At 28.9% G+C, this 22,614-nt stretch overlaps 1 protein-coding gene across 1 annotated transcript in view; it reads right to left on the bottom strand.

Annotated features, from left to right (window-relative positions):
- LOC143190680 (uncharacterized) overlaps positions 1–21,116 on the bottom strand; it is a 38,301-nt gene extending 17,185 nt beyond the window's left edge. The window contains exon 1 of the mRNA XM_076395183.1: positions 20,864–21,116. Coding sequence (XP_076251298.1) covers positions 20,864–20,926 — 63 coding nt within the window. The 5' untranslated portion in view covers positions 20,927–21,116. The remainder of the gene's footprint in view (positions 1–20,863) is intronic.
- Between the last annotated feature and the right edge of the window lie 1,498 nt (positions 21,117–22,614).

The raw sequence follows: 22,614 nt of genomic DNA, 5'->3' as shown, positions 1-22,614 counted from the left end.
CTCGTAAATGTCTTCCAATTAAGAGAACGCCATTCTCTCGCGGTTGGAATTCGTGAACGTGAGACGTCCAACGAAAACGCCACTCGATTACATTACGGCCATTCAATAAGAATAAAGTACCAGCGATCATATTTTACGTCGAAAATGAAGTGAGTAGCGCGTGCAGGCCTTGTACAGAAAATGGCATTCGGATTACGTCCATAAATCCTCTTCGGGTGTCATCGCTGCAATTTAACCATTTTTCTCTCGTCCTCTTTCCGCGCTATCATGTTTGCCTATCGCAACTTCTTATTTATTAGACGTTTCCAGTTAATTATACTTTCGCGTATATTCTCCTACCGAACTATTCTCGTTTTGTTTCTTTCATTATCTGCCTCCGCTGTATTACCAACCGGTCGCAATCTCATTTTTCTACTTGAAATATCTGTTTCTTGTAATTAAACAAAAACATAGTGATAGAACGGTCGTTACTAATGAGTTATTACTGCGATAGTATGATATATAGGACAGGACATGGCATATTGACATATGTTAAAATCAGAAATAACTCGTAAGTTATTTGAATAATTAAAGTTGTTTTAATTGCGCAGTGTTTCGAACATAGCATGTTATTTTTTTCAAATTTATTTCAGCCCTGCTTCTGCACCTTACGCACTTTCAACTACACAAATCATACCTCATAGACAGACATTTTACTGTCAAGCATGGTGACTAATACACTGACCTATGGTCCATATATTCGGGTGTTCCGCAGGGCAGTTTTCTTGGCCAATTGTTACATCTTATTTATACATCTGACTTACCGACATCAATAAACACTACTGTTGCAACATATGCTGACGATACAGCGGTTTTATCATCGCACAAGGATCCAAACTCAGCCACAAGAAACCTCCAACTCATCTTAACAAAGTCGAATTGTGGTTGAAAATATGGCTTATCAGAGCAAATGACAAATCATTATAAACTCCCGCAAGCAGACAACGTTAAATATCTAGGAATGCATTTTGATCGACGTTTACATGAAAAAAACATATAGTGACAAAACACAAGCAGCTTGGTCTTAAATTAAATCAAATGTATTGGCTGATAGGGCGTAAATCTAAATTATCATTAGATAACAAGGTTTTGTTGTATAAATCAATACTTAGGCCCATTTGGACCTATGGTAATGAAATATGGGGTACTACTAGCAAATCTAACATAGACAGACTTAGAGAGGTTCCAGAACAAAGTGTTGCGAGTCAACGTTGATACCCTATATTACGTCTCCAACAAACTATTTCAGCGCGATATCCCCTTAGAATCCATAACGAGTGTGATTCGAAGTGTTAGTGCAAAGTACCCTGAAAGACTGTTAGTGCATCCCAATGCACTCGCCAAACATTTAAAAGTGCACGATGACAGTGAAGTGCGTAGGCTCAAACCTAAACTGCCATACGAACTGATTAACAGACACATAGTGATATATAATAATCTCTAGAATAAACCCTAGAATATCCTTTCAAAGAAATTCCCATTGCATTATAAGTTAAATTTTCTTTTTTGAAAGGATTTGCTTTCAAAATGGACTTCAATTTCATCACTTTCTCATTTAAGGCAACATCCACGGTGAGCACCAAAAACAATTCGAAATTCAATTCATTACTTTTTCCATCGATTGCCTTGACTTGTGGCACATTGCATTGTTTTAATGGAATAGCATTTTTTTTTCATTTGTCTCTTGATTCACAGTAACTACAGTTATAGACGACACAACACTCTTAACATTGACAAAGGACCAAGACACATTCATAACTAAATTTCAAGCAACTACTCATAAAAGAGCACATTAGTAGCTCAAGTATGTTTCCAGCAACATTAACATTAAACTACATTAAATAGGAAACTAAAAGACACTAGTTTTAAATTTAAACAGTACTACCATAAAACAAAAAAAAACATATTTAGAAAATGGCATTAGCTTAAAATTTGAGACTGACAGATTGTGGTGCCTATCTAGTTGGTATACATGCAAAACTGATTATATAGTTAAAAACAGAACAATATTTGCAGGGAGTATGATCTAATATGCATATTTAAATTTTTATGAGAAGCATTAGGCCTTACGTAGTTATTAAAAATATGTCAAACGCTACATAGTACTTTAATATAATTAGAATTAATTAATGATAATAAATTGCATCCAAGATGGATGCTTATTAGGCGTTTACAAAATTTCTTAAAACTGCAAGAACAATATGCTAATTAAGTCCAAAAGTAACGGGGTACTAAACCTTGAGGCCCACCAGGAGCTATAAACATTCGAAATGCTTTTCTGGTTGATCTTTTGAAACAAAGATATATTGTTTTTGCGGATTTATATAGAGATGAATATAATTAATTATATCGAATGTTTTCAAAAGAATCAAAACGAATATGTTGACCATGTTACTATCACGGTCACATAAACTATCGGTTAATGTTAACATTTCAAAATATTGGTTCAAAGAAACGTTTTTGTTTTGTTTTGCATTACTCATCTATTTCAATATCATCCATTTCATTTTCACATGAATGAGAGAAATAGTAGGGTCACATAACAAGAAAATTATAATCGACTTTTTAAAAATAATTTAGGTATTTAACATATAACTTTCAATGTATTTAGCACAAGAATAACAAGTTTAGTAATCTAAATAAAAAATATTATAATTAATAATATTTGATCACCAAATAAGTTTATATATTCTGATATTATATAATTCTACTATTATCTATTATATGAGGCATTAAAACACTTGAAAGTATATTTAACGTTGAATGGTTCAAAAATCCTATAGGCAAAGGGTCCAGCGATGGTGATGGATGAGATGCGGAGTCTCGTAAAGTAATTCGTTCAATTTTCATAGAGTTGATTGAGAGATAGATTATCCGATCAGCTCGACCGAAGCCTTCTATGCACTGTATCAATTTGTTAACAATATATTTGAAGCATGCTGTTTTTTCCCATTAGAACTCTTATTATTTATTCTTTATGAATATCTTCACTGCTTTTTTTTAATAAATATTCAATAAATATTCCAGCCACGCCCTTAACCAACCTGAATCATTTCCGAGATAGTCTCCAAATTGATAGCTTGTCAATAATATATATATATATATATCATATATATATATATATATATATATATATATATATATAGATATCGCAAGGCCATCTCAACTGGCCAGTTTATAAATGTTTATAATGCAACTTCATTATATTAAAAAGGCGAACCAGCTGTGTAAGTTTATAAAATATTACTTCTTTGGTACAAAATCCAAAATCTGAAACAATTTATGCACAATCTCATACATAACAAGATATAATATATTCATGCTATTGTAGTAATGTTAATATTTCTACTAACGTGTTAATTTATTATATACAGAGAATGAAAATGTTAGGAAGTGAATTTTTTGTCAAATAAACAATTAGAGAAATTTATCACAATTTTAAAAAAGGCTCTTTTCTTATGCTTGGAAATTTAAAATATAGCCTTTCCCAATTGTTACATCTTATTTTTTACTGGATTAGTATTAATAGTTTGTTCTTGAACGTATCGTACCAAGCCATGTACCATTAAGGTCAGTATCAACCTGTTATGGAGTGTTGAAAGAAACATATCAGTAACGTTCGACAACACGTTCAAGAACAGATCGATTGTTAATATCAATCACAATAACTTTATTTATTAAATATGTATTAATTAATCTGCAAACCTACCACACCTAAGAATGTAAGTATAAAAATTACTGTAATGATAAATTGGATCAACTTTTAAATGAAAAATAAGTTATATTAACTAAGTAAATATTAATAAATAATTATAAATTATATTTAACATATTTTTAACATTATATATATATATATATATATATATATATATATATATATATATATATATATATATATATATATATATATATATATATATATATATATATATATATATATATAAGTGGAATAACATTTTTGATAGTGATTCAGTTACGATTTCGAAAAAAGTCATTGTTAATAATCAACTGCTAAACGAAGGCTGGTTTTATAAAGGTCTCGCCTTCGTACATATTTTCCAACGACGTCGTGCGTCCTTGTCTTTTCAACATGCAGTTATTTGATAAATTTCGTTTTGATAGAAGGTTCGCTTACTGTGAATCATAGATTCGTTGGATGTACACGTATTTCAGTTCGATCATTCACATAGTCAAAATCTTGGACTGCTAAACACTGATAGTTAATTCCTACAGTTTCAATTTGTCGTGGAATCTATTTTTAGGATTAATCCGATGATGATTGTCGCACCCTTTTGTGATTTTAATCTAAGCTAAGTTTATAGTTCATCGAATTAATTCAATTTTTAATCTAGCAAACTTTTTAAAGATCCATCACGCGACTGTTCACGCCCTGACTACTTAGACGATGTATTCGAGCGAACGAGGTAGTGCGTTTAGGTTAAGACTGATTGGTGTCATGAGTAAAACTTCTATTCATAGATGTTTGCTTTATATTAAAGTAGATTAAAATCTCAGTATAGTGTTTTTGTTTGAAACCCTTCACATTTTATAACGTAATACCTTTGTATAGATATATCTTGATGCTTAAGTTTAGCTATACATGGATTGCTTCCACGCATACAATTAAAAATACTATACCTATACAGAAAAACATATGGAAATCGTTTTTTAGGTTTTGTTTTAAATGATAATGAGACTACAATATATTAAGAAATTAAAGCTTCAAAATATTTTAGATAAAACTGTTTTCAATAAGATGATAATCATTGTATTGAGCATATCAGAATGATTTGATGATTCAGTGGTATCTCTGAAATAACAATAAGGCAACAGCAAATTGCGAATTTTTAAAATATCTCTTTTAAATTAACAAAGTGGCTTACAACAGAAGAACAGCTGATTTCAAAAGAACAATTAGATATACATATGATTTTATAATATTGTTGGTGTCAACCATCAAAGAATACAGAATTACAATGCAAAAAACTACCAATATACAGGCAAATTATAAATTAATATGAATAATTAATAGAAGAATATTTACTATTACACAATTTTTTTTATATCAAATGATAATATGTTTTATTTTCCATTTGTCTTTGGTAACCAACGAAAAATATACATTCACAGTATGACAGTATGATATCCAAAGCTCCTATAATAGTAAAACCTATTAATAACTTATTTAGTTTTGTTATACTTCATTTGATAAAGTAGTTGCTTTATGACATCTGATTCACCATTTCACACTATTTATTGTAAAAAAAAAACTTAAACAAAATTGTGTCTTGTTATTGTTAGAGTCCAAGAATTCTAAAAACAGTTTTGTATAGATACAAAAAATGGTTCAATAAACTAATTTAATGTATATTAGTTGTATGATTTCTATGTATAGTTCAATAGCGTGTATTTCTAGGACACACTCATTTGTTACATAAAACTGAAAACTATTGCATTTTACAAAAAACTACGAATTTTATTGGATGAACGACAATTAAGATGTATAGTCCGTATCGTAATTTCAATCAGTCGCTCGCCGTTTACATAATAATAGAATAAATCAGTAATGAAATCACACGGTTCTGACCCCGTATACAAACTACACCTACTCATAACTAGGCCAACCGTTTGCTCTTTAAGGTTACGAGATATGAAAGTAATTGTTTATTAGTTCCTTTATTCCTCAAACTTTGTTAATGGCTAAGCTCCGCTTCCAGAATAAACATCTTAGAATTGGTTTTTTGTAACATGCAAGGGACGAGGATACAATTATTGAAAATAGCATAACATATGTTATGGCTGTTGAATGAAATAAATTGATAGTTGAATGAAATAGATAAAATATAGTTTATCTTAGGCAGTAAAATACAAATACCAATGAAATATAGTTCTTTCTAAGTAGGAAGTTCTATCTGGTAGAAATAGATATTTGGATGTAAAAACTGTCATTACATTTTGACATTACATATAACCATTTTCGATTGCATGATGAACACTGACTTATAAAATTAGTTTATTTTAACAAAACTTTTGGTCAACAGATTAACCCTTCTATTCTCGGTTATTGTATTTATATATTATAATTATAATGTCTTAAAATGTGCTAAGGTAATTATGCTTGCATATTTTTATAACTGATAATTAACCACTATCTAGTGGCCTTGGTGCAACATCTTGTGCAACACATATCATTTCAGAGCTTAATGCAAGGTCAGTTTTGCCATCATTAAATTTTAGTTTCCATACTTTATTTTATTACAAAGAAAATTTAAATGAAAACTCATATATATACACTTGTTTGTATACATTTTGAGTAAGAAAAATGTCTTGAGAATGAACTTTTATCATAATTCCGAAGAAACTCATGATATTTTGTCTATTTTTAGACTCAGCTGAATGTTCTTCACCTACTAAGACTTAGGTAATAATTTACTTTTATTACATTTCTATTTTTAACACATGAAATGATTTATAACTATATCATAGTTTTAATTAATTGCTTGTTGTAAACATATTAATTAAATGTATTATTAACACTATTTAACGAGAAAAAGGACATTAGCAACATTTAATGAATATCTGTTGTCTCAGCTCTGGTTGTATCAAATTAGTCATAAAATTATAATGAGTTCTTGTTATGAGTATGATTAATGATGCAAAATTGTTCGTTTATTTTAGCATTCTTGATTATTAATGTTATTCTGTTTTTAATATTAAAACATAAATTATCCTAATTAGTAATAGTTAATAATTACTTAAAGTATAAGATGCTTCTATTTTTAAGAATTAATATCCTTAATTTCCGTTCAATAATTGTCCTAATTGTCTTACATACTACATATTATTTTAAACACAAACATTTAATTTTATTTTAATATTAGTAATTATTATTACTATAATGAGTTATTTAAAGGTTAATTACCACTGCCCAGCAAAAAAAGACATTAAGTGTTCTTCGGTTCACGATCAAAGAAGAAGAAATACAAATTTGACAAAAGAAAAAACGGTTTTATAGTTCGGTACAGTTCTTCTTTTTCCATACTATCTTTATTCTATTCCTTCAGTTTTTAGATTTAGGCTAAAGTAGTGAACTGCCTGAAAGTGGAACATGTCGAAAATCAAATGAAGTATTCAAGTTATTTCATTGATAATTTTGCTTTTATAGTTGGAATCAAACGAAACATCTATATGATAGTAGGCTCTCGCTAAAGCATAATCACAGCAAAAGCCATTAATCATTTTTTATCTTCCACTCATTCTTGTAAAAAAATTTGGATTTAACTTATTCTGGTTCCCTACACTTATGGCAAAATAACACCAACAGTTAGTTTTCACAAAAGATGTCAAACTGTATTTGTAACAATAATTGTTGGTTTTTTTTCTTATTTTTTTACAAAATAATATATTGTACATTAATTATAACAAAAGTATTCCATTATAACAGCTTCAGACACCTATATAATTATTATATTGATACATGTGCCAATATCGAAAAATTAATTTCCCACAAACTGAAGATGAGATATCATTGAATATGATATCATTGAGATGAATAGAGAATATAAAATATCATTAGAATCCCTAAAACTATAGCTAATCAGTAGTTTTTGAATTCAAGAGATGAGAATATACGAGAACGAGAAGATATAGATTTATTATTGATGGGTTGTATTGCTACTTAGTTAATGTGTACTAACACCTAGCAAAAGGCAAAAAAATAAAAACAACAAAAAAGTTATAACATGAGACTTCATTATGTTTCTTTTACTCATTATTTGGTTTTGTCCAAAGCTGTAAATAAAACTTAATTGGGGTCGATTATGATACAATTATTCTGTATTTTGATGCTGAATAACTCATAAACGTCACTCCTCGACGACAGCCTTGACAAGGCCGTCTGTTTTTTTTTTGTTTACTTCAAGCGTGATTACTTTTAGGAAATAGCAGATCTCGCTTGACTGCTCAATTAAAATGTTTTCTTTTTTATCTTGTTGTACAATTAACGTACACCACATATCTATATTGTTAAACAATGTCTTTAGTATTGTACAATTAGCAGCTGAAAAAAAACATTCTAAACTAATGAATATTTAAGTATTTTGGCATTATAAGTTTATAATGCTTAATAAAGGAACTGATAATATTTTATCATTGGAAACACTTATATCGAATTTTCTAATTATTACAAAACAATAGTTTACACAGTATAAATGTTTAAGTAACATCTTCGAACTTGCTTCATGCTTAACATCTTCGAAAATTAGGCTTTATTTAAAATATATTTTAATTGTTTGTATCTTTATACTATATCTCTATATGATGTATCAAACTAACTATATAATTTTTTAAATGTTGGTATGCATTATAATACTGAGAATAAAAAAATAAATACACATATCATTTTTGGAAGCTAACAGAGAGAGCAACTTACAGATACTTATGAAAAAAGAATAATTAATTTATAGAAAAGAGGATGTGAAAAAAGAAGATTTAACATAAAAAATAATATAATATTAATTATATTAATTGAGTATCAAAAACCAGTTTATAGATTTTATTAGCTCTGTCATGGGACTTGGTTGATTTTCTAGATACAGTAACTGGATATTAACAAGGCCACTTGAAAAAATTAACATCCTATATATTAGGTGTACAAATAAGCCTCTAGCGTTTAAAAAAAGACCATTCAAGAAATTGTCTTATTTAAAAGTTATATCGTCCTATTACTTAATAATTTTAGCGATTTTGTGTCATGTGCGCTGAGTTTTTATTTTACTTCCTAATCTGTAAGTGTGTAAATAAAACTATAAATGTTTTAATTTTTTGTAACTCACTTTTTGTTCCGAAAATGCATAACTGTCAATAAAAAATATGCATGAAATTCCTTCAAACTAAATATTAAGTAGGAAAAAAAGGCTGAAAACAAAAGGCTTATTGAAGTGAAACATATTTTATGTCAAAATACAAAGTAATCTAATCAATGTAATCCTGATTTTAGTATATATTATAACTTTTTTGATTGCTTTTATTAATTATTGGTATACCTAGTACCATTAATAGCAATTTTTTTCTTTAATATGAATATAAATAGGCACTAAAATTCCTTCTGAATTACATTTGTATGCGATTCGCATTATTTGAAAAGACGGAAATATAAGAAAAATATCAAGGTTTTAAGCTATAAAAATTCTAATTTTATAAAAAAATTAGATGTGCGTGAATTTATGAAAATGGAAATAATATTCTTGAAAATTCTATTCTCCTTAATTTTACTCTAATAAATTTAAAAATTACCGATTAGCTATAGTATTAAATATACAAGTGACATATATTTTCTACAATTTCAATTTGTGACAAATTCGTTTGTATTTTCTGTTTCAAATGTATGAACTATATTAAAAATCTTTCATTTTTTATTAAGTAAGGTTTAAGTAAGGATGATTTGTTTACTAACTACAAGTCTATGATAAAACATAAGGAGTTTTTAAAATTTATTTTTATATACCACCTTGAAAATTAGAGGGAAATATATTCGGAAAAATATATAAGGGAAAAAGTTAATTTTATCAATTTAAAATAGTACTTATCATAAACATCCCTAATAATTGACTATTACATAATTAAATATACCATCAAAAAATGAGTTAACAAAAATATATGGATTATTCTACAAGGAAGACTTTTTCTACTTCTGTTAAATACTATAGGTCGAGGCTAAAACCTAAGAGCAATCAGTTCTCGATGCATTTGATATTATTCAACGATTTTCTGACTGTATGTGAAAGAAGAAAAACATGTTTCGTTTTTTTGCGAATTTTAGCACTTGTTCGGCCTTGCTACAGATCAACTGTGGCAATTAAAGATGTATTAATTGAGACTTCAGACATCACGATAAACAACATTTCACGTTGGGAGAATATTTTATATTCGTTCGCATTTTTTTGTGCAGTAAATTAGCGATATATGTGTAGCTTCAAGGATAGTTATTATATTGTTTTAAATTGGAAGAGAACATACATTATTATTAATAACAAATATAATTAAAATCAATCTTAGTTGTACAACGCTGAACTAATTTTTATAAACAGTAAGTGTATATATTTTTATACAACGGCTTGACAACAACTGGTGGGACTGAGAATAAACACAGTTAAATAATAATGAGAGAAACCACAGAGAGAAATTAAAATATTTAAGGATTTCAAGAAACAGAATTGATGAGAGTTTATACAGAATAATAATGAATTATGATAACATTAAGAAAAATTAAAAGCGAGATAATTAGATTCAGTAAAACGTGACTATAGTCTGGCAGCAAATAAAATAAAAACCGAATAGACTGATTCGCTCCTAATGATAAAAAAGGCTTCTCTCCAAGCAACGATATGGATACCGTTATATTAAATCGATTTATTAATTGGAAAAGACTCAAAGTTAAACTAACCACGTGCCAAACTAAATACATATTCGAAATGTCCTTTTTATCAAAATCTTGGCGAATTTTATTTCGCATTGTCGTAACGACTACATTTTTAAAGCTAAATAATCATGAACGTCGTAAATATGTTCGAATTGCATCGCCTTATTTTACATTCATCGATTCTCATTTTGTATTCCGGTCTTTCGTGAATTCCAAGTGCATCTTTGTAATTGAAATTACAGTATGTTACAAATACGAAATTTTATGGCCAAAATACTTTTTTTAAACATATATTACCAATGTTCTTTATTTCAATCAAAATATAGTCTAAACAGTGCGTGCAGAAAAAAAGAAGTTACCATTAAGATTAAAAGCTATCGCTTTTGAAAGCTTATCTTGTTAATCCTTCTGTATGGCTAAGGCACTTGGATACTGCAACAGTCTAATAGTGTAAACTTCAGGTCAAATGCGATGCTTAATGACAATTTTTCATATTTCATATTCATTTCATTAGATTTTTCTACTAGTAGGTTATGTTGATATTGTAGGCAAGATACTAGAAATTTTGATTTCTCCTTAGACAACCTTAGGCTTGGGATAAAAACCCTCAATTCTAATTTACTCACTCAGTATGGCCTACATTTTTTTGCCCTAAAATCAAAACCACTTGCGTTTTTTTGATAACTTGATAATTTTCGAAAAAAATATGACCTAGTATTTTTTTAAATATGTACCAAAGAGGCGATGGAATACTTTGTGTAGAATTGAACAGTTTCTCTATTGGGAAGCTATATTTTAAAAAACATAAACCAAATGATGTGAATAGCAAAGGTTTTCTCTTCTTCATTTACTTTCACGACGTTACTGTACAAGTTTTACAACCCATGTGTGTAACCAATGACTTATCCTGATCCCCTGTTTTTATAATCACTTCAGTAGTTTCACAATTTATGAATTGATATAAGCGTTTTTTTTTTCACCTCTATATTCAACTCAAAAATTCTAATCAGAGTTGTATTGAATATGTAAACATATTGAATACAACAATTTCAGTTAATACTCTATAAACTTTTAATTGACATCTGGTATGTGCTTCTTCGAAGAAGAAACTCTTTTAACAGGTATCAATAAGAATTAATTAATTATTTCCGTTTCCATTCCATTTTCTGGATTAGGTAGCATGCAAAGGCCATCCACATTAAAACGCACCTTTGCTTCTGTGCTCTTCTTTAGGTTGGTATTAGGAGCGAATACCATGCAGTAGTCAAACTGTACTTCCTGTTGTATACAAAAACCTATACCTATACAAAAAAAATTCAGGATGAAATTGAATGCTACCTCAGGCATGCGCATACAATTGTAAACAGTAATATCGAAGTGCTAATAAAACTATTCATAATATAGTAGTTTCAACAACAATTATTCGCGTCGTCGTGATCTTATTTAAATGGTAGTGTCTTTGATATAATTATTTACTTGAGAACTTAAAAGGTTAAGAACCTCCTCCTCTTCCACTCTAGCTTATTCTATAAAAGAACATTATGAAATTGAATTATCCATACTAAGCTACCATAGGCGTATAAAATAGTGCATTATTTGGTAAACAATCAATTATTTTCATAAGCTAGATCTTTCTATTCTTAATAACTGTAGCTCAACCCTCCTACAATCAATCAGCATTATATACCGTGATCATAAAAACAGTATCGATATTTCTACGGCTTATACATACGAGATTATTTTATTTTAATAAGTAATGTATAAATCATATAACAATCTAACCGTTTAATTATGGCATTCAACGGCCCACACCCATCTACGACCTTTATATTTTCCTAATGTGAACTTGTCTTTCTATTTGTCTTTGCGGATATAGAGTACATTATTCGGCGAACTAATGATTCGGATTTATTTTCTCATTGAAATCATGTCATCATAATATGATAAAAAATAATTAACATGGGGATTATGAAATAGGATTCTCAATATTTTGTTTTAAAGCATTTCTTACAGGGTTGGTAACGCTTTATGGTATCGAAGGTTTCAAGGTGATTCAGGAATAAATGAAAATGTTAATACTGTTCAGTACAAATAAAATGTAATCAATTATAGTAAATATTAGTCATTTTATAGGTAAAACTGTAAATATAAAATGGTAAATATGTTACATTAACAATGGAGAAGAAGCTGTTTTACAGAAAAATAACCACCCCAAAAAAAGAACTGAGACTGCAAAAGCCTTTAACACATAATTATCCCCATAATTATATGTTTTATGTAGTAAATTTTGTATTTTAAAGCATATAAAAGAGAACGAAAATACTTTTTAATGGCGAAGCCTATAGGCGTGCCAAGGTTTTTGGACCAATATTTTAATTTATTTCAGTAGTTTCCTGTTGAGAGATTAATATTTTCTCTGTTATTTTTCAACTGTTTTCTAATTAATTTTGATTGCACTCTTCACGTCTTGAAGATACGATATTCCATAGATTTGTTTTCCGCCCCAATGTTTAAAAAAATTACACCTCCTAACAAAAAATAATTGACTGCTTCCTTTACCTGATGCATCAGTTCTTCTTAAATTTGGGTTAAAAAGGGAATATTACAATGATTTATATTTGCTCAACTTTTTGCAAAAGTATTTTTAAAAGAAAATGGTAAATAGAATTACTTTCTAAATTGTTGAAAATCACATCTACAAGGAATCAGTTGACATCAGCTGACATCATTCTGCAGCGGATTTCATTGCTGAAGCAAAATAACCTTCAGTCTAGAAGTTCCATCTTCTTTTGTAAGAAATCAAGATATCGAACTCAACTCCGATCTCTCCCAGCTTAATATATGCGGCTGATCTGCTTTTTGTTCAAAATCAGAATCATAGAACGTTAAAGGCTCCAGCAAAAATATTAGTTACGTATATATGTTTTATAGGCACAGTCATAGGTACAGGAAAATTCATTGATCCTTTTTTATCATTCCTCCATTCTCGAAATATAACAACATATATGTGGATCTCATGACTTATTTTGATCACCTGCCTTCATATTAAAATGAAGCCAGTAGGCGGTCACAAGATACATCAAAACTAGATCTAATAGTATTGATCTAAAAGTGTAAAATAGCATATAATAAATGTCTTGATAAAAACCATAAATTAAATAAAATGTATAAAGCGAAATTAAACAAAATGATTTTTTTATTAACGAAGCCTACAGGCGTGTCAAGGTTTTTAGACATTTCCGTTTTATATTCTGTGTATGTCTAGTGTCAAAAAATAACTAAAATATTGTTACACACATTACAAAACAACAAATTATTTTTAATTGTATGAGTTTATTATTCAAAACATAGAACTAACATGATCAAAAAATAGTTAAACATCAGAGAGATTCACTTTCCTTTGTTATAGTTATTATCACCGTTTGATGCAAAAATGCAAATTTTTCTTGATAAATTCCTGTTCTAATTTTTCGTACTCTGTGTACCATTTGTAATTTCTATCACCATGAAATATGAAACAAATAATCCAAATTAAATCGAAGTACGCCAAGTTTATACGTATTCGAATGATGGTCCAATGAAGTGATGGTTTCGTAAGGCTTCTGATTGATGTTTGACTTTATATGACGATTTTTCATCTAAAAATCTAAATCTAAAATAACAGTTGTATTTTAAAATAAAATATATTTTTTCTCTCTATCTTATATTATTATTATAAATTAATATTTTTGTGATTCTGTGTTACTGACATCATGCCTATTCGAATAAAATTAGAACAAATAAGAAGAAAGTTCATTATTAAAATCAAATATTTAACATCAAATCTAGATGATGTAAACAAGTTCGCGCTACATTTAACACGTTTGTGCTCCTAGATACAAGAAGCAACATAAGAATACCGCCCACACGCAACATTAATAATGCGCGCTTCTCGTTGGAATTCAGGAAATCGACCGACGAGACGACAAAAATTACTCTTTCTCGTTCGCAGCGTGAAACCCAAAACTGAACCGAAACGAAAAATCGAACAACATTGCCTTGTGGATCGAATGAGCAGTTTTAGGGCGTTCACCTAATACTTTGTGAACATTTTTGATATCGTTTCCTTATACCAACATTAACGTAATACCTGCAAAGAAACTGTCACTTTTTCGTTCGAAGGTAATCAAGGTAAAGCACGGCGCGACTGCAAAAGACTAACCACGAAATTTTATTGTTCACGGTAACGATCTTTTAATACATCGAAATAATTCTCCTGTGTCAGTTCTCGCTTGTTAGCTGATCACAAAAGATAATGGATTAAATATATTCTCCAAATGGATATAATTAATTATGGAACTAAAATTAATGTAATTTAAAAAAATCATAGTTGTAGCCTAGCCACAGTTCGCAACGATACTATCGCAATTTTTTTTAACAGACCATCAAACAAGTCTGGTATGGTTAGGTTTTGTAGAATATTTTTGGTTACATTTGTTTTTACTCTATTTTTATGTGCTATTCTAATGAAATTTGTCATTTCTATAGCATTTACGCTTGATGTGTTTTATGTCTGCAACCAAATCCTAATTTGCTAAGGTTGCTCAAAATATTATGAAATGACATGAAAGGGGAGTTTGAAAATTTACTTGAAAATTACTTCCAGGGGTAGACTTCCTGGGTAAAAGGAATACGCACTGGTAGCAAATGGAACATTACCACATAGTTATAGCCCATTTTTTCAGCCACTTTTGCAACACTATTGCCCGAATTTTACATCCTATATGCGCAACCGCTGTACATACAATTAATTTGAAAGGTTTCAATTGCCTATTTTCTAATATATTTCTAATCTCCATATTTTTAATACATTAAAATGTTTTAATCGATAATCTAAACAAAATAGTAAAATAACAACTGACGCCATCAGTATTAAGCCTAAGCAGTTTATCGAAACTTTCCACCCTCACGTCATCTTATTATTAATATTGTTTTAATGCGTTCAGACATTTCTAGATGATCGTCACCTCATTTACTTATCAGTTAAGAACACCGCAAATTAATAAATAATACAAAACAATTGGGAATTATTCTTTTCTTCGGAATACCTGAGGTCGTTTAACTTTAGACGAATATCCTATAAATGCTACTCATTAAACAAAGAAAAAACGGTGGTTTTCTGCTGCGTTGTACATTCAGAAAGAAAAACACGTTATTTTGAGGAATTTGGATGTAATTATAAAATAACAAAAGTTAACAAGCTAAAAAAAATAAGTAAATAAATTTTGTCTTCCAATTCCACAACAATTTTTAAAAGATATCTTTACTTAACCAGTTTTATTATATTTTATACAAACTATTCAATTTTCCTGTAGAATAAAACCAGTAATTGTATATACAGCATCTTGGATCGCCGAAAAGTTGTATTTTAGAAATGTATAACTGTACAACATTGATCATTGTTCTATTGCTTTTTTTTAGATAAAACTTGAAATGAAATTCTTGCCTTTTGGTGAGTTTTTACGGTTTAATATATTGTTACAATGTTCAATTAATTTCTATGAATTATATTTATTTCGTTTAATCTTCTCTCTGATGGATATCTCCAAATAAAAACTCAGATTCTCAGAAATTGTTTGATGGATTAAAATAATTAAACTGGTTAATGACAGTATTAACCTTCAAAGTTCTTATTGATGAGGGTAAATGACATCTTATTGGTGATAATCATCAAAACGGATTCCGATAAATTATTTATAAATATATATTTTATAGCATTTCAAGGACAATTTACTAAAATAATAAAACACCAAGTCGCTTATTTTTTACCTTGTTAATTTGGCAGCACTGCAAAAAGTTCTGTAGTTTCAGATGATTACATAAATGTTTAAAAAATATAATTTTATGTAAAACCTATCAAATGAGAAATAAAATTGTTAAACTTTTACGTATACAGTAATGATATATAACTTAATATTAGAGCAAATGTAACAAACTAAGAGCGAGGAATAAATATTTATACAGGGCACAACAATAACCTTTTATTATTTAAAATATTTTCTTCAATTGAGTTTATCTGAAAATTAAAATAATCCAACCCGGAAGACCATATGTTTTATATAATAATTAAATAAAATACTAGGTAAGCTGTCAAAACAAAAAGAGATGAACAGTGTTGAATTTCAAATTAACTATTCGTAGCACAAACAGATTTTAAAAAATCTATTGAAGAAAAAACAAGAAATCTAACTATAAAAAAGTGAAAATCGACTGGGTTCTAGTTTGTCAACTCAGTAACAGATATTAGAGCTTACACCTACATCGACTAAATTTCATACTAACCACCTAAATCCTGACATTTACTGTATTAAGTCAGAACATTAATCTTTCTTATTTCTGCTTGTTCCTTATTGATAAATTTGCAGTATAATTTAGTGTGGCAGGTTTTTAACTTTTAATGTTACAAAATGTATAGAACTTTTAATAACAATAGGGTTATTTTTATAGATTTTAATTTATAGATTCATAAAATCGACTCTTTTTAATCTAAATTATAGTTATTGAACACTTCAATACAAATTTACGTTTTCACATATGTGTGTTTGAATATTTCTTGTATATGACGAGTTTAAAATCCAAACCAAAGCATTTAAAAAGGTCATTACAAAAGTCGAATTCTAAATTAGAATATTAAAATAAATGGTTAAAGAAAAATAGTTTTGACTTTTTCATGTATTTAAAGCCAATTTCATGTAAATATCTAACAATGCCATTTTGATTAATTACTTTTTGCTAATTTTCTGAAAAAAACTATGCTTCCATCACTGTAGATCTTCGAGTTTTCTGTACGAAAAATTGAACCAAGGAAATTTCACAAGCCCCTTTTCGAAGACAGCTTTATATTATTAAGTGAATTATTATTATCTGGTTTTTTGTACATCAAATATTCAGTGGGCTACACTTTACCGGTCTAAGGGTAAATGATACATATTTAGTTTAACAGTGTGATTTTACAGCCTGGCATGGTACGTGTCTATTATGACAGGCAAGCTTCACATATTTCATAAATATATATTTTTTAGAAACTATCTCTCCTATATTATTAAGGTAAATCATTTTTTGCGATTCTTTAATCACCATACCTATTGCACGGCCATTGATTTAATGATTTTATTTTTAATGATAGCGCTAAATTAGCAACCAATCGACCGAATATCAATATATTATCATGTCATAAAGGTACCTCTAATAATACAATTATTGAAAACAAAATACAAACTAATACAATAATAAATCAAACGTTAATTATCATTAATGTTAATGTAATAAACATCCATTATAAAAATATATTCAATTAGCTCAGCATTGAAACAACCAAGAAAACGATAGTTCCTGGTTAAAACGAATACAAATTAATACACCTCTGATCCCTTTTCATAAATTTAATTAACAAGCATACAAACTTAGGTTTAAAAATTACGTTTTTCTATTAAAAAAAAAACAAAAGACCCTGTGATGTAATAAATCAGCTATTTTATTATTTTATAGTGATGCGAAACAATCATCCTAGCGATCGTTATTAAGAATGAAAATTCTAAGGTCATGTACAAGAAGAAGTTAATTGTTACCTCAATCTTGAATTACATCATTAGCCAAGATACCAAAACGAAAACATTGAATCGTTTATAGTACGTTGTTTTATGTTCAGTTCTCGATTATAATTAGAAAGAATTGCAAATTATTTAATTCGTTTGTATGTTATATAAAAAAAGTATATGTTAACGATCAGATAATAAACGAGCTTCAAGAGGAAATAAATATGCATATTTTGAGGGTTTATTTTACTATTCTTCCGGCTTATAATTTCGTTTTATTATTTTTTGTATAGCAGTATGTGGCGTATATTGTAAATAAAAGAAGGTAACACCAGCTAACTAATGTAAATGTGTTCAAGTACTATAAATCAATTTTGTATTCTATCTCATTTTTGAGTTTTGAGCCAAGTAAACGTCATTGCGCGGAATTAAAAATTCAATCCTAAACAATTATTCTAAAATACAGAAATTCGATTATTCTGTTGATATTAACTGAATTTAATTAATATGCTTTATCTAGAAAGTTAACACATTCATTTCTAGAATTCAACTATAAATAGCATAAGGTTATCAACTTTTTTCAATTTATTGATATCGTTATATTTTAATTTAATTGATTAATAGATAACACTAATGAATATATTGCAAACTATCAAACTTTTTTTTAATGATAAATAACAATTTATCTTTTACTTTTACACATATAAATATCAGAATATTTATTGTGCTATATATTTTTATCATTCAATCAATATGTATGTGATACACAAAAAAATGATTGGACATTTTTGAGGTGTGTTAACCAGCTTAAGCTAATCAAATAACACCAACAATATTAAAATGCTTTTCCCCAGTGATTTTCAGCAATTAAAGGAAACAGAATTAATAAAATATTTTTTACTTCTTTTTTTATGGAAATGGAAATGTTAAACTTGTCTTAAGGTCAAGTTAAACATAACTAATATTTAAATTTGTTATGTAATAAAGATCAATTTCCAGTCTCTATATGAAATTCTTAGCCAGTCTTTTCAGTTATAGTTCACTACATTAATTGAATCAACACCAATCAGACATTTTGTGATGATGAGCCAAGATTCAATAAACTAATAACAGACATAAAACCTCTGAACTGTGGAAGGACGATATGAGTGACAACAAAATTAATTAAGGCCGGTGGAAATATATTGCAGCGTCTTCATATCCTGCTTCATACAGTCGACATGAAAGATAACTCTAATATGTGACAGAAGAAGAGATGGCATCTACCACTGGAGATGGCACAACAAGTAAAAAAGGAAAATTCTTATAATCAAGATTAATATCAGATCAGTGTTTTCTGAAGATTTGTTTTGCTGCGTAGCGAATTCGACTACGTTTTGCCTTTTTTTCAACAATGCGCCGAATCGGATCGAACCGTTCTGTATACATCATAAGACTAATGTTATATTATTGTAGACAAGGTATTGTAGTAAGGATTAATTTCGTCGTAACATTTTTCATGATCTATCAAAAAGTTATTTTATTAAGATGCAACTAGACAATTTTAATCTTTAGAGACGAAGTGCAAGTTACTGATAATTTACAAAGCCAAAGAGGGTATACTGATACATGCAAATAGATCATGAAATCTTAGTAAGAACTAAATATTATTAATTCCTTGATAATACTTATAAAATTAATCAAATCATAGAGTTATAAAAATGAGATTTCTTCAAAAAGTTCATTGATTACGATTTTATCTGTGCTGATAATTAAATATGTCATAGCATAAATCAAATATGAAAAGTGTCTCCTGATTATTAGAAATTGCCTTCTGGCATATTTAATTATATGTTCCGCTGTAGGTGTGTCATTTTAAAAAGTTGTCTGGCCTTTATTGTCTAAAAACGGTAGTATTTTTGATAATTTAAAGTGTATAAAAGAAAAAAAAATGTATCAACAAAATAATGAATACTTTAACGGTGAAGATTACTAGGCTTTTATATATTTAAAAAAAATAACCACAAAAAAGTAAAAATGGCCTCATAAAAACATTTTCTGATAGGCGAGGACCATAGTCCTTCAGAAATTTCATTTTGAACAAGACGCAAGTCATTTTTAAAACCTACCTAATGTCATGGAGCAGGTACATTCTGTATTTTTTTTTATATAAAAAATATAAATGTAATAAAACGAACAGTGTCTAAAATGATTCTGTCCGAATTATTACCGACGAAATTTTCTTTGTATTATTTTTCCTTATTATTTTTAGGCCATAGTAAAGCCGATTATTAATTTTAAAAAATATATAAAAAAGGCTAATTGGTCACCGAGGATTCGAAGTTTTGCGACGATTTTAATATCATATTAAGTGTTATGTGCATATATGTACGAATGACACTATAAACATGTGTGTAAAATGACTATATCTTAATTATTAGCTGATTTTTATTTTACTTAACATTCTTATATTATATTTAAGCTTGAATTTTATTAAAAAAAAACTTCATATTGTTTGTTAAACTTCAATATTAATAATTCAAGTTAGCTGTTGTCCTACTTTAGAATACTTAAAATATATATGTGTATTAATATTATATTTAACTACTAACTAAAAAATAACATAAGGACGTTATTGATTGAACAAGGAATTTTTATTTTAATTTAATCTTTATACGCTCATACATACTTAAAAAATCAATAAAACAAAAAGTAATTCATCATTTATTCCTAATTCCGTATCAATTTTTAAGGATATTAATTTAATTTTTTTATCACTTGGAACAAAATCGAAAAATTGCAATAATATATTATTACGTGATATATATGTATATGCACGTATGACACTTACTGACAATGACAGGGTGGCTACAAGTAGAACGAAAGGCAATGCAGGGGCGACGGCGGCACACATTTCGGGTATTGCAACGTTGTCACATCGTCGCGCGCGCGCGCTCGCTCTTTCTCTCGTCCACACCCCAGCGCTGCTGGTGAGACACTGGTACGATCGCGGTACCGCTGCCACGGAAGAACGACAAGAACTGGCCGGTTCCGGGAGTCCGGACCCGAGCTCCGGCGTCTCCGTGTACCGAGGAAGATGCAGTTCAATGATGAAACGTGGCCGTCATTGACGCCTTTGTTCAGCCAATTCGTTCAAGCTGATCGTCGATTTTTTTCGTTAAAACATCCGGATTTTTATCCACTAACTAGTACTACCAGAAATCTAAATAAATAAAAAAAGGTCGGATTAGTTACACCACTTACAACTTAGGAACAGCTGGGCCGATATTAATGATTCCTGATTTGTTTGATCCGCTTCGATTAACAGAATAGCATTAAATTATAAAAAATACATGGAAAAATATACGGAATTTTTTTTAAATGAATTAAGTTTGGAACTCCGCCATATTTCACAATTGACAGGTCACGCCAGGAAGCTTAATAATTGATGTACACTGCAAGCCACTGACATACTATACATTATATTATTTAGAAAGATATTGAACAACAAAATATTCGAATAAAAAATATATTAACTGTACATTTCTGCCATTAATCCATCCAAAGAAAAAAAAATTTTAGTACGAATCATTTAGATGGAGTCAACAACTGTCAAATAGATTGGTTTCAAACAATCCGGATCATTCGGTAAATCTATCATACATATTACAATATTAACAACACAGAATGTGTGAGTACTTTATTTGTTGGTTAAATTTATTACTGTAAATATTATTACATTTTAACACTGTAGGTTGTACATTAATTATATTGTTGTTGTAATATTCTTGTTTTTTACGTTAGTTTTAATTTAGGTTTGAAGTTTTTTTGTTGTTCATACAACAATTTAGAACTTGGCTCACCTCGGAAGATTGGTTCAGTACGCAATAAAAAGCGTTTGTGATAAAAAAAAGAACTTATGATCAATGCAATCGACGCGATGATACCAAAAGGAAAATTCAAAAGTGTGGAAGTTCTCATTCTGGGGATTCCGATAATCCCAACCAATATGCCATTTGAGTTTAAACAAATTCAATTTACGATTCTTCTTGCACTCACCATAACAATTAACAAATCACAAGACCAATCTTTGAATGTTTGTGGTTTGAATCTATAAAATGCATATTTTCGTCATGACCGTGAAGTACATGAATTGTACGTGGCATGTTCACCTGTCTGCAAACCACCCACTTTATTTGTTCTTACACCTAATAACAAAACGGGAAATGTTGTATATCGCAAGGTGCTTCACTGAAAATAATCAACCAGAGTGCAAAATACATACCTTCAATAATATAAAATCTTACTGACACGTCACTGAAATACTTGCTTTTTGTATTTTATCGATACTCATTTTATTACGCAAATAATATCCTAAATTAAGTTTATCAGAAAAGTAACACGACATTCATTGACTATTCGGCGGTATAAAGTTCACCGGGTCGCCGCAACCTATTTACCAAATTTTTACCAAAATGTGTTTCATCTGACTGAATTTTTTAACAGTTAGCTGGTGAAATGGATATGTACAAAGACGACAAAAAAAGAAAGTACACACAATCTTATGAAATATTATCGATACAGAATTTAAAAGTAGCAATC

The sequence above is a fragment of the Rhynchophorus ferrugineus genome, unplaced genomic scaffold (assembly GCF_030347505.1).
Source record: "Rhynchophorus ferrugineus isolate W39M unplaced genomic scaffold, kcgeb_rfMv2 rfM2, whole genome shotgun sequence".
Lineage (NCBI taxonomy): Eukaryota > Metazoa > Arthropoda > Insecta > Coleoptera > Curculionidae > Rhynchophorus > Rhynchophorus ferrugineus.
The sequence above is the reverse complement of the archived record's forward strand: the minus strand, read 5'-3'. Positions and strand labels throughout refer to the sequence as shown.